Source organism: Rhinoraja longicauda, chromosome 20, assembly GCF_053455715.1.
Source record: "Rhinoraja longicauda isolate Sanriku21f chromosome 20, sRhiLon1.1, whole genome shotgun sequence".
Lineage (NCBI taxonomy): Eukaryota > Metazoa > Chordata > Chondrichthyes > Rajiformes > Arhynchobatidae > Rhinoraja > Rhinoraja longicauda.
Window position 1 is genome coordinate 23,075,721 of NC_135972.1, and position 14,154 is coordinate 23,089,874.

Consider the following 14,154-nt stretch of genomic DNA (forward strand, 5'->3'; position numbering starts at 1 on the left):
TTTGCTTCCTGCAGTTGATCCTTTTCCGTATTCGATATTAGTTATGTTTACTTGCCGTGCCACAGGGCCCTGCAGTAACTACTATTTTTAGGTCGGTCAAGTTTATTGTTGTATGCACAAAGACGGTGAGATGGAGGTACGATGAAAATCGTGTTTTTGCAGCAACGTCCTTGGCACAGACTTAAACACACAAAACCAAATTGTGCACATTGTACAACATTTCCAAATGAATTAAGATTTTAAAAACTTTTTTTCATGATTGAAAGTTGTATATCTAAATGGTTCAGTTAAAAGGACACCTTCCCAGTGGAAAATCGAGGCACACCCTTCTGTCACACTGAAATGCCCTCCAGATAAATGTGTGCACAATCAGGAACAAGTGAACACCTGTTGGATATGTGTGGGGTAATGCGAAAAAAATAGTATTCAAAATCTTATGCCTCTTAATTAAAGGACAGTTATGGGGACGCAGCCCTGCAAAGGTGGTTGTTGGGATGTGTTGAATGTCCTGTGAGTATTAATATGCCCCTGGAAAGGAGCTAGATCTTTAACTCATAAGGCAAGTCCATGTGCGATTGGTTTTCAGATTTGCTTTTCACTCCTGCAAATCCCCTATCGAAACCTGAAGAGAACATCCAGGTGATTTGATTGTTCAACATTTACCCTTTCCTTGACAGCCCCCTATGGATGGAAGGGCAAAATCGTTATTGATTTCACAACTGATGGCCTGGTTGTTAAAAGGTCCAAAACGTAATGCTTTCACTTTCTCCCCAGCATTTCCAAATTGCTGTTGTATTCTTGTGTGCAAATATTAATTAAATTTAACCTTTTTATTTTATAGACTTCAATCAAAGGATTGCTAAAGTGAATGAACATGGAAACCAGTCATCGGTCAAACACTGGAATTTTTTCTGGATAATGCAGTCTGTTTATTGATCAACTCTTTCTGGAGGAATTGCATCTTCTGGAGTCCAAAATTTGCCTGGATTATTGCAGCTTTCTTTTGGCACCAAGATTTTGCATTAAGGATTTTTAAAAATGGGTGACATGAATAATGCAGTGAAGTACCTTCCAAGCAAAACAACAGATGATTACCGTGAAAGGCAAAGTCAAACGAATTTTGACTGTACTCTTGAAGAGCTCCGTGATCTTATGGAACTGCGATCTATAGACGCTGTACGGAAAATAGAAGAGTGTTATGGAAATATGGAAGTATTTTGTGCAAGGTTGAAAACCTCACCTGTAGAAGGTAATCTTTTCCATTCTATATTCTGTGTTTCAAAGCCAAGTTTTCCCAGCATGGAGCTTAACAATTCAAAAATTAGCATGGTTTACTCAAGGCATTATTGCGCATATTTTATTTAACAACATTGGAAGCCTGCTTTTAAATTTGCAGGTGGTATTTAGTGTAAAGATCAGAAAATGTCTTGGTTTGTAGATGTGTCGGCAGGAACTGCAGATGCTGGTTTACACTGAAGATAGACACAAAATGATGGAGTAACTTAGTGGGTCAGGCAGCATCTCTGAAGAAAAGCAATTGGTGACATTTCAAGACTCGACCTGAAATGTCACCTATTCCTTTTCTCCAGAAATGTTGCTTGACCCACTGAGTTACTCCAGCTTTTTGGCTGTAATATATTCCATATCCATTTGATGTGAAGATTTTATTGACATAAATTCCCCGTGCTGCGTTCATGAAAGCAGTTGTCGTAGGCAACCAATCATTTAGATGATTTTTCAACTGGTGCTTTCATGGATGATTTTCTTCAGTGAAAATACAAAGCTGTAAATTATTCCTATCATAATTCTAAAGATCATCAAATGTGGAGTGAAGAATTGCATCACCCTTTAGTGTGGTGTATACTTTATATTGGTCATATTTAATTCTTAATCCAGAAGGCACTAAACTGCAGTTTTGTGTCATCAGTCCTTTGGTCCCTCAAACAGTAGTGAGGCAGCTTACACCAAAGTCAGAACTAACAAGCTTTGAAAGTGATCTGTCCCTCCCTGCCATACCATCGGTTAATCGCAGCCTTTGACACTATGCTCCTGTAAGTGCCTCCACTCTGTTCCTGTAAGTGCCTCCACTCTGTTCCATCATGATACACAACTGATTCTGGTCATTAACTTGAAGCATTAACATTATCTCTCCACAGATGTTAACCTGCTGAACAATTAACACATTTTCTGTTATGAGATTTCACACATTTGCAAGATTTTACATTTATCTTGTTCTCCAAGCATTTATTGTTGTTTATCTCCCATGACCATCCCAAAATTTCACTTCCCTGCAGCCAATTGGCTGTACCATCTGAAAGTGGTCAGTTTCCACATTAATGGTGAAAATATTCACCTTTCAACTTCTTCCACTCTCTAAATTACCAAAAAGCATGCTTGCAAATACTTGATAAGCAGGAATTATTCTGATCAAATTTGAGAAAATCAAAGTAAACTTCAAATCTTGTCAGAATGTTTTTCTCCAGCCGTGAACAGCAGCCCTTTTCCTGGAAACTAAGACTTAACACTAACCTTGGACCATGATGATGGGTGTATTAAAAAGTCATCTTGATAAGAATTTAAACATCAGACAGCATACATTAAAAGCAGAGTTAGCATGCTGTTGCAGCTAAGTGGCCTACATTTAAGGTTTCCATCTCAAACCAGTTTCAAGCCAAGTCTTTAAAGATACAACGCAGAAACAAGCCCTTCAGCCCACCCCCCCCCCCCCCCCCCCCCGAGTCTACGCTGACCAGCAATCATCCTGTACAATAGCACTATCCTGCACACTAGGAACAATTTACAATTTTTACCAAAGCCAATCAACCTACTTATTCTCTTAACCTACAAACCTGGACGTCTTTGGAACGTGGGGGAAACCAGAGCACCTGCAGGAGACCCACGCAGTCACAGGGAGAACATACAAACTCCATACTGATGGTATCTCTAGTTGGGATTGAACCCGAGTCTCTGGTGCAGAAAGGCAGCAACTCTACCACTGTGCTGCCCTGATTCATTCCGTTTCTTTCTTCCTTTGAGTGCATGAGAATGTAGGTGGCATGATTAGTAAATTTGCAGATGACACTTAAATCCGATAACATATGTTCCAAAAACAAAACAATGGAATTCTTACTTGCAGCAGCAAAACAGGCCTGTAAGCACAGTACTGATTAGATAATATAAAACATTTCATAAATTAAAAACAACCCAAAAAAGCCTGAATGTCCCTCGTGCATCTAAGACAGTTTGTAGTTTAGTTAGTGTCTGATGGTTGTTGGGTAGAAGCTATTCCTGAACCTGGAGGTCATTGTGGTGTAGTGGCCTGAAAGAGTTTGTGTAAGGTTACAACAGGATAGAGAAAATGGACAAGAAAATGGCAGATTAAATTTAACTCTGGCAAATGCAAAGTGGTGTATTTTGTGGTTAAACCAGAGCAGAATTGGGAAGTGGTGTTGAACAGATGAGGTCCGAGCGCATCATTTTCTGAAGGTGGCAACATCGACAGAATGGGGAGGAAGGAATATGGCATGTTTGCCTTCATCAGCCGAGGCATTGAGTACCGGAGTTGGGATGATATGTTGCAGTTGTACAAAACGTTGGTGAGGCTGCACTTAGAGTATAATATGTAGTTCTGGTCACCACACTAGGAAATGGAAAGAAGTGATTAAGCAGAAGAGGTGCAGAAAAGATTTGCAAGTGTGTTGACTGAATTGGAGGGCTTATTATTGGAAGAAATTGGATAGACTAGGTCTGTTTTCCTTGGAAACAAAGGAGACGATCATGATCGAGTATATATAATTTTTGCACAGTGTATTGGATCTTCTGGGAACTGGTCCATTGCCAAAATTCATCTGAGGTCCCCACACTCCTGGATTGAGTACAAAGTGCCAATATCATTGAGACTCTCCATTCTCAAGTTGGGCAATAAATTAACCCATGTCATCTCACTACATCCCCATTTCAGATTTTGACAGGCTTTGCCTTGTGTTAAAGTTGACAGATATTGTAAGTTTATGTGCCTCTGGCTTTGAGGGAAAAAAAACTAAAATTATAAATTTTAAGATATAAAACTTAGTAACAAAATTTAAATATCTTGATTTTAAATATCTGCAGAGCCCCTTAAAAATTCTATGCCTTTTCAGATATAGTGTAGGAGGTGCAAGGAACTGCTGATGATGGAATCTGGAGCAAAGCAGTACTGGAGGAACTCTGGGTCAGGCATCATCTGTAGAGCAAATGGACAGGTGACGTTTTGGATTGGTGCCCTTCTTCAGGATTGTGTGACAGGCTAGAGATGAAGATGGGACAAAATGGCGTCAGATAAGGAGAGAAGATGAGTGAAATGTAAAGCCAGAGCGAAGGATATAGGTGGAAGGGGATGGGGTCGGTGGGGGCAAAAGGGAAGATAGTGCAGGATCAGATAATGCTGGGGACACCAGTAACACTGAGGCTTCTAGGTAAAGCTCAACAATAGAATACAATGACAGGTGGTGACAGCTGGCCCTCCTGGCCTTGAAGTGGATTCACGTGAGTTTGAGACACATTTCTGTGGTAATGCTGAGCACCAGCAGTATCCATAGGAACCAGCAGCCACAGCCAGGAGGAGGTAGCTTAGTATTTCTGTTACCATCTTACCTTCCCTGATATTATTTGATATTCAAATTTGTCTGTCTCTCTGTTTTACAATGTATTTGATACTGCATACTTGGAGCAGAGAGCTTTTGCAGTTTAATCTTTCAATGATCATCACATTTCCAATACTGTGTTGCACAGCAATTGTCGCATATATAAACTATATAAACTATATTTAGTTGGATCCATTTGACATTGCGGAAAGATTGCACAGGCTTAAGGGATCTGAAACCGAACTGCATTGAGGAAGACTTAAACTTAAACTATTTACAATTCTAAAGTGTCTAGGAAATTGACTACATGTCCTCTTGTTACGGCAGAGTTCTGTTCCTGTGAACCGTTCATAATCTGGACCGATTGCAATCAGAAATATGGATGCAATTGTTTTTTCAGGCAGCAGATGATGCTCTCAGTAGCCAGTAAAGCCATTCCGCCGGCCTTCCCAATTCTTGCTCCTGTGTATTGGCACTACATAAGTTGGCCGTTTGTATCCTGAGGAGGATCTGTACTTCCCAAACACAAAAAACAGAGTCAATCTAACTAATTTTGCTACTTTTCACCTCATCATAACATACCTGTTAGAATTATTATCAAGCAACATTTGCTCACCATTAACCTTGCTGTTCAATTTGAGCTCTGTCAAGGCTACTTAGCTGCACAGCTTGTTGCAGGCTTTGTCCAAAAAAGCTGTATTCCCTAAATTAGATGAATGTGATTGTCCCTCAAACCACAATTTCACTTCAGTATGGCATCAAGGAGCCTGAGCAAAATTTCAAGTCTGGGAATTAAGAAGCATTCCCTTCAACGATGAGGCCACAAATTAGTGGAAAACAAGTTGGTTGTTTCATTCTCAAGATGCTGCTGCAGGAGATCCTTTTATTATCAGTCCTCCCATCTCAAATCACTTTTGCAGGCCCCTGGATTACTCGTTTAATAACACAATCTCTTTACTGTTTTATCTGCGAAGCCAAACACCACTTTTAATGTGTAGGAAGGAACTGCAGATGCTGGTTTAAACCAAAGATAGACACAAAAAGCTGCAGTAACTCAGCGGGACAGGCAGCATCTCTGGAGAGAAGGAATGGGTGACGTTTCGGGTCAAGTCTGAAGAAGGGTCTCGACCCAAAACGCCACCCATTCCTTTTTTCCCAAGATGCTGCCTGTCCCACTGAGTTACTCCAGCCTTTTGTGTCTATCACCACTTTTAGTGTGGTCTGTTGTTAAAGTTAGGCTTCATTCTTGTTCTATTTCTTCCCAACCTGAATTTAAAATAGTGTATTTTTAAACACAATCTGGTCGCTGCTTTGCAGAGTTAATTTTTCCCCGGTAGCATTGTTCCATCATCTCCTGTACTTTCCTTCAATTTGTCATCTTACCTAAGATGTTCAATTTCAATTATTTGCATCCCTCATCTCTTAGCTTTCATCAGCGACCTAGATCTTTACCATTTAAATTCCTAAAGTTTTAAACCTTTCCGAAAAACCTGTTTAGTTTTGAAAGACGTTAATTCTATTTTTTAATTTTATTTTTCATGAATTTCCCCTGATGTTTCTAACCACTTTAACCGATAAGAAATGGTTACACAGACTTTGAAATTATTGGCAAAGTATTTATCATATAATGTGGGTTTAAGAGACACAGAGTCCCGTGTATTAGCTCGGCCATATTTAAAGCAAAACACTAAATTGAATTATTTCTTTATTCAGATGGAGGTTGATGGGCTTTAACTATAGGATAACAAGAGGACTATCCCATTCAATCTGAAGATAGACACAAAATGCTGGAGTAACTCAGCGGGTCAGGCAGCATCTCTGGAGAAAAGGAATAGGTGACGTTTCGGGTTGAGACCCTTCATTAGACCTTTCATTCTGCGACACCTCGTACTAACTGGTGGTCACCTATTTCCTCTTTGTCTGTAGCAACTACAGAATGGGAACCCTGTGGGTCTGCAAAATACAAAAGCAAAATTCTGGAGATTGTGGAAATCTAAAATTACTGAGCAGTTCAAGCAGGCTCTGTGGGCAGAGAAAGATATTTCAACTCAAATGATATAGATATTTTAAATATATTCCCCTCTACTATGGAAACAAATTAATAAAATCTGTCATTGTATATTATTTCAAAGAGCAATGCACATTTATTGGGTATTGTGCATGTAGAAGGACAATTAGTTAATCCGCTACTGGCATTCAGTAATGTCTGATTATGTCTCATACAGGTGTGATAAACAACCACTTTTACTTGACACTACTTCTTCATTAAATTTGCACCGATGGTCTGGATTGAGTATGATCTGGTCCATTGTAGATGCTCCCAGATTGCCTTAAATTTTCCTGCTATGATTGTTGAAACAGCAGCTTCTCATGATAGTCGTACCTTTTTGGAGGTTTTGGCCTGCTTGATTTTTGGTACAATTCGTATCTCTTTCTGCTTTGGCAGCACAGGCATGCAGTTAGTGTTAATTTTGCATCAGCCTTCCACTGTTTAAAAGCCATTTTAAAGAATTTGTTTCTAGCTATCAGTCTTCCAAGTTCACTGACAGATTCACTTCAGTTTTTCTCTCAGTAAACCAATAAGGTAATATTTTAGATTTACACATGTTTATATGGATGGAGTTTAATTTGGAGAAATGTGAAATGTTCTAGTTTGGAAGGACAAACCAGACAGTGTATGCACAGTAAATGCTACAGCTCTGGGGAGTGTTGTAAAACAGTCCTTGGGATACAACTGGGTCTGAAAAGTTTGAGTTATAGGAGAGGCTGCATATATTTTTTTCCCTTAAGTGTAGGAGGCTGAGGGGTAAAGTATTAAAAAGGGCACAGGTAGGTGAATGGATGCAATCTTTTCATCAAGGAGGGGAGTCTAAAACTAGAGGGCTTAGGTTCAAGGTGAGGGGGTAAGATTCAAAAGGAACCTGAGATGCAACTTTTTTTAAAGAACATGGTGCGCACATGGAAGGAGCTAACTGTGCAAGATACATCTTCTGGATGCACTGGGACGCATCCTCAGTGATGTGACCTGGGGTCATCGGAAGGTTCGGGTCTCACAACATCAGACACCCTCGCCCAGGTGACCCAGCCGGGGTTGATCAGGCCCCGACTTGCGTCCCAGCAGCAACTGCCCATGGATCAGCCCTCTTAATCCAAAGACATCTAGTGGCTTTCTCTGCGGCTTCGCTTGCGGATTGGATGGCACTCTTCTTTGCCAGCCCCATAATGCCCAACTGGTTGAGGACTTTGCAGAGTGAGCGTCCTGCAAAGCCTCTACAGCCCACCTCTATGGGTTCATAGCGTGTCTTCCAGCTTCTGTCCCGGCACATCTCCACCAGCTCCTGGTACTTAGCGCGTCTAAATGGTACAATTATAACATTTAAAAGACACATAGACCCTATGTGAATAGGAAAGAGTTTAGGGATGCGGGCCAGGCACAGGCAAGTGGGACTAGCCTGGTCAGCATGACAAGTTGGATTGAAGGTCTGTGCTGTGTGGCTCTAAGACTATCATAATGAATGAAAGTTGAAGATCTCAATTCAATCTTACAAATTAGCATGCATTACTAAACTTCAGTGCATGGAGTATCTGAGGTACCTGTTTGTCAGGCATGACCTGCTGCAACTTCATTTCTTTAAGGAAGGATTCTGCTTGACTTCCTCAAGAAATTAAATTAGCTGATGCTGAAATAAAAATGAATTTAATCATCATCTTATATAGCCGTACAGAACACAGACCTCCTAACCCTTCCGAATTTGGCGGAAAGTTTCCACTTTCTTATTTCATTTCCGCCATTCTGATTTCGCCTCACATTTTCCCGCAAAACACACGTCTCACCGCTCGCCCCGCCCTGTCGCTGGCCCCGCCCCGCCCTGTCGCTCGCCCCGCCCCGCCGCTGAACTCACCTCGCCGCTCGCCCGGCCTCTCCTTGTCGCTGGCCCGGTCTCGCCTTACGTCGCCTTGCCGCTGGCCCGGCCTCTCACCCCTAGCCTAGCCTCGCTGCGGAGCTTAAGGCCCGTTGATGTTGAGAGGGAATGGGGGGTGGGGGTTGGGTTGCTGGGGAGGGGGGCAGTGGAGTTGGAGGAGGGAGTGGGGGTCGGGGGGGAGGAAGGGAGGGGGAGAGTGGGGGTGGGAGGGGAGTGGATTTGGGGGGAAAGGGGGGAGGGGTGGAGTGGACGGGAGGGGTGGAGGGGGGAATGGGAGGTGGGGGGGGAGTCGGGAGAGGGGGAGTAGGGTTGGGGGGACATAGACCGTTGTGATTTGCTGTTGGAGACCACTGGAGCAAGTATGTCTTCAATTAAATTAGGTATGTGCAGTTTTTTAAATGAAACTCTTTGTTCATAACTTAGTCATACATTTTATGACCATTGTTCTTTTATTCAATACCAAGAGAATTGGGATGTGTAAGGAAAAAGCAAAATAGAAAAAACAAATCAAAACAAATTTTTCTTTGTTGTAAAAAGTATTTCTGTTCAATAACCTTTCTATAATAGTAGCACATACTCATGATGGGCCTGACATTAGTCCAAGAACTACAGACTGTTGGAAATAATAGTCGTTTTTCACACGTGAATGGCGCGCATTTGACGTGCATACTTTTTTTGCTGAAAAGCTGCATTACGCGCCATATTATGAATTTTGATATAAAATTCTGAATTTTGGACATCAAAATTCTGAATTTGTAAAATCAAATGTCGGGAGGTCTGAGAACAGAAAAGATCCTTCGGCCCATCTTGCCCGTGCTGACCAAGCTGTCCCATCTACACCAGTTGCACTTGTCTGCATTTGGCCCATATTCCTCTAAACCTTTCCTGTCCATGTACTTGTCCAAATGTTTTTTAAATATTATAGTATATGTCTCAACTACTTCCCCTGTCAGCCTTTTCCACATACCCACCACCCTCTGCGTGGAAAAGTTGCCCCTCAGATTCCTATTAAATTTTTCCCCTCTCACCTTAAAGCCTATGTCCTCTGGTTCTAGATTCCTCTACTCTGGGTAAAAGACTCTGCATCTACTCTTATTTATTCCTCTCTTAGAGAAAGTGAATGCAACAGATCTTTTTCTTTCAATTCAAATTACTGTGCAAAGCATCATATGCAGCAGAAGTCTGCAATAGTCTACCAGAAAGTAGTTATGCTTCACAAAACTGGATTAAAACAAATCTAGACTTGACCAACATTATCTTTAGATACTCCAACGATTGAACAGAAATTTGTATATGTCAGTTTTGACCTTTTTATTTTGAAGCCATATTCCACTAATACATGTAGGTGATTAATCATTGCTTCAATCTGCACCAAAACTGTCATCTTCAGTACCTTGAGACTCTAAATTTTGAAAGTAGAATAAATTGTTTAATGTTCAATAAGTGTGGAAATTTGTAGACTGTCATGTTGTCACAAATATTTAATTGCATGAAAGGATGCTGATATATTCCTGGAAAAAAGAATCCCTGTTGCTTAGTAAAGCAATACCTTCACTTTCCTGGTTTTCCAATCTGTTCTGGACGTCTTTTGGATAAGGTGGATAGAAATCCTTCCATGGTCAGGTATGTAAATGTAGAAACAGGATATGTTCCGGTATTTTCAGGGGATTCGTGTGAATTGGACCATTGTTTTCATGAATACATTGCTATAGGTCTGAGGTTTCTTCCTTGGATGCTGGGAAGTGTGCCACAAAGCTTTGGTTTTCCACTTACTATCTCACGATCAATCCCTGCAGAGAATTGTGCTTTTATACAATGAAAGATGCTTGCCCATGCATGTAAAGCTTGATCGGCATTTGGAATAAATAAGTGGAATATTTAGTTGCTTTTATATTCCAACCAATGATAACTGTCCACCTGAGTTCCCATATAAGGTGTATCTGTAATTAGTGTTAATCAGTTTCATTTCGTTTATTTTGTTACACTGAAATTCGAAGACTTTGGTATTAACATTAGTTAGTTGTCATATGTACTGAGATGCAGTGAGAAAGCTTTGTTTACTATCCAGTCAAATCATACGATTCGAGTACAATCGAACCATACGCACGAACAATCGGTATAGGGCATAGCTATAAGGTGAGAGGAGGAAAATATAATGGAGATGTGCAGGGCAAGATTTTTTTTTCCCACAGGATGGTGGGGGCCTGGAAAGCATTGCCAATGGTGGTGGTGGTGGAAGCAGAAGCTTTTAAATAGGCACATGCACTTGCAGGGAATGGAGGTATATGGATCACTTGCAGGCAAGTGAGATCAGTTCAGCTAAGCATCATGTATGGCACAAACATTGCGGACCAGAGTTCCTGTGCTGTACTTTTCTATGTTCTATGTATGCAATGCAAAGAGAAAAATACAATACTATAGTGTAAGAGCATCATAGGTTTCCAGTTACAGAGAGAGTACAAATTTAAAAAATGCTTCTTGTGACATCTACTCTTTCAGATGGTTTTTGCCTTGACAAGTGCTGTTCTTTGGATCCAAAGTTGGATGCCTTTAAATACATAATTTTGTATAGTTCTACCTTCCACCACAAATATTCTTTCATTTTAATTATTCCACATATACTGTCTGTGTTGTCATCTTTGTCACCAGTAAATTTGGATATGTGATTTTCTATTCCATCACCTGGTCGAGTGCAGAATAGATTTATGAGGATGTTGCCCTGACTTGAGGGCCTGGGCTATAGGGAAAAGTTGGGCTTGCTAGGATTTTATTCCCTGGAGCGCAGGAGGATAAGGGGTGATCTTATTGAGGAGTGTAAAATCATGAGGGGAATAGATAGGGTGAATGCAGAGTCCTAGAAATATAGAAAATAGGTGCTGGAGTAGGCCATTCGGTCCTTCGAGCCAGCACCGCCATTCAATATGATCATGGCTCATTTGGCTCATGGATCATCCAAAATCACTACCCCGTTCCTGCTTTTTCCCCATATTCCTTGATTCCTTTAGCCCTAAGAGCTAAATCTAACTCTCTCTTGAAAACATCCAGTGAATTGGCCTCCATTGCCTTCTGTGGCAGAGAATTCCACACATTTACAACTCTGGGTGAAAAGGTTTTTCCTCATCTCAGTCCTAAATAGCCTACCCCTTATTCTTAAACTGTGACCCCTGGTTCTGGACTCCCCCAACATGGGGAACATTTTTCCTGTATCTAGCCTGTCCAATCCCTTAAGAATTTTGTATGTTTCTATAAAATCCCCTCTCATCCCTCTAAATTCCAGTGAATACAAACCCAGTCGACCCATTCTTTCATTATATGTCAGTCTCGCCATCCCGGGAACTAACCTGGTGAACCTACGCTGTACTCCTTCAATAGCAAGAATGTCCTTCCTCAAATTAGGAGATCAAAACTGCACACAGTACTCCAGGTGTGATCTCACCAGGGCCCTGCACAACTACGGAAGGACCTCCTTGCTTGTTTACTCAAATCCTTTCGTTATGAAGGCCAACATGCCATTAGCTTTCTTCACTGCCTGCTGTACCTACATGCTTACTTTCAGTCACACAGGTCTCGCTGCACCTCCCCTTTTCCTAATCTGACACCATTCAGATAATAATCTACCATTTTGTTCTTGCCACCAAAGTGGATAATCTCACATTTATCCACATTATACTGCATCTGCCATGCATCTGCCCACTCACCCAACCTATCCAAGTCACCCTGCAGCCTCATAGCATCCTCGAAGCTCACACTGCCACCCACCTTTGTGTCATCCGCAGACTAATTCCCTCGTCTAAATCGTTAATATATATTGTAAATAACTGGGGTCCCAGTACTGAGCTTTGCGGCACCCCACTAGTCACTGCTCTTTTACCCAGAGTAGGGTAATCAAAAACTAGAGGACATAAGTTAAAGGTGAGAGAGGAAAGATTTAATAGAAACCTGAGGGGCAATTTTTTTGCACAAGGTGGTGGGTGTATGGAACACCCTGTGTGGGGAAAAAGTTGTCGCTCAGGTTCCTATTAAATCTTTCCTCTCACCTTTAACCTATGTCCTTTGTTTCTTGATTCCTGTACTCTGGGTAAAATATGAAATGAGCTATCTGAGGTGGTAGTTGAGGCAGGTACTATAACAACATTTAAAAGACATTTGGACAGGTACGTGGATGGGAAAGGTTTAGAGGCATATTGCCAAACATGGGCAGGAGGGGCATTTTGGTTGGCATTGGCAAGTTGGGTGGAAGGGCCTGTTTCCATGCTATATACTCTGACTATGACCCGAGTCATTAATAGATGGGTTCTGCAGGGCACCATTAATCGGGTCTTAACAATGAATACCCTTTGTTATCTCTACTGATGTCAATGATTTATAGAAACATGGAAAATAGGTGCAGGAGGAGGCCATTCATTGTGATCATGGCTGATCATCCCCAATCAGTAACCTGTGCCCAACTTCTCCCCATATCCTTTGATTCCACTAGCCCCCAGAGCTCTATCTATTTGTATAATACCATGAACTTCAATGTTAGTTAATAGTCCATTATGAGTAATCTTATCAAATGCATTTTCAAAGTCCTTGTACATAATAGCCAAAGGCGTTGCTGATTCACTGCTTTCATTAGTGCTTCAGTTCTGTCAGGCTTCAATTCGGCTTTACAAAACCATGCTGGCATGTAACATCTGAAAAATCTAAAGGTGTCCAATCATTCTTATATTTCTGAAGAGTCATCAATCTGAAACGTAATTGGATCTCTCTAAAGATGCTGCCTGCATTGTGGAGTATTCACAGCATTCTGTACTTTAAAAAAATGTTTCCACCATTCACAGTATCTCGCCTTTATGTTAAATATAAACTAACTTCCCAGCAAAAGATGTTGGGCCATCTGGAGTATAATTTCCTGTTTTCCCTTCCCCCTTGCTTTAAATAGCAGTGATAATGCAGTTCTTCAGAGCGAGGACATCCATTTTCCATTTGCGATGATGTCCATTTTCTTAAATCCTGATGTGCGAATCTAGTCCGAGGAATATCAATTTTTAAGGCTGATATTTTACTCATTGTGTTTTGCATTTGTTAACTTTGGCCTGCCCTGTCCTTGATTTAGTATTTTTAATGTTATGCATATTATTCTCTAATTTTTAATTTTGATCACCATTGGCAATTTTTTTGCATTCTCCATTTGTGATTCTTGCCTACTTACATTATCATCTGTTGTTCTTGGGATATCTTTCTGTTGCCAGAATGTGGTGCTAGTTTTCACTTTTACCTCTGGTTTTGCTTTGCTCTCCCTTGACTTTTAGTTATTCATGGCTTTTTTAAAGCAAGATATTGACTCTTGCACAAATGCTGGCTTTGAAAATTCTTCTCAAGCATAAATAAAAGTGGGAGAAAGCATTCAGCCCCTTATACCTTTAGCGCCTTTCGATAAGATCATTTGCCTGCTTATCACACCAATGCACTAATCTTTGATTCCACTAATTTTTTTAAAAAATCTATCAATCTGTCTTGAATATACTCATTGAGCCCCTTTGCCTTGAGTAGAAATCCCAAGTATTCACTACCATTGGTATGAAGGAAGTTGTCTTGAATGACTAACCCCTTGTTATGAGATTGCA

The 14,154-nt window shown here is 40.9% G+C and overlaps 1 protein-coding gene across 7 annotated transcripts in view; it reads left to right on the forward strand.

The window, feature by feature from the left end:
* Nucleotides 1-14,154, forward strand: part of LOC144603650 (plasma membrane calcium-transporting ATPase 1-like) — a 105,564-nt gene that overhangs the window by 33,702 nt on the left and 57,708 nt on the right. For 6 of the 7 annotated variants that reach the window (XM_078417208.1, XM_078417202.1, XM_078417207.1 and 3 more), the window contains exon 2: nucleotides 842-1,249. In XM_078417208.1, the coding sequence (XP_078273334.1) occupies nucleotides 1,039-1,249 (211 nt within the window). In that variant the 5' untranslated portion in view covers nucleotides 842-1,038. Of the gene's footprint in view, nucleotides 1-677; nucleotides 751-841; nucleotides 1,250-14,154 lie in introns of those variants that run through there. The other variant, XM_078417205.1, reaches the window with a different exon arrangement.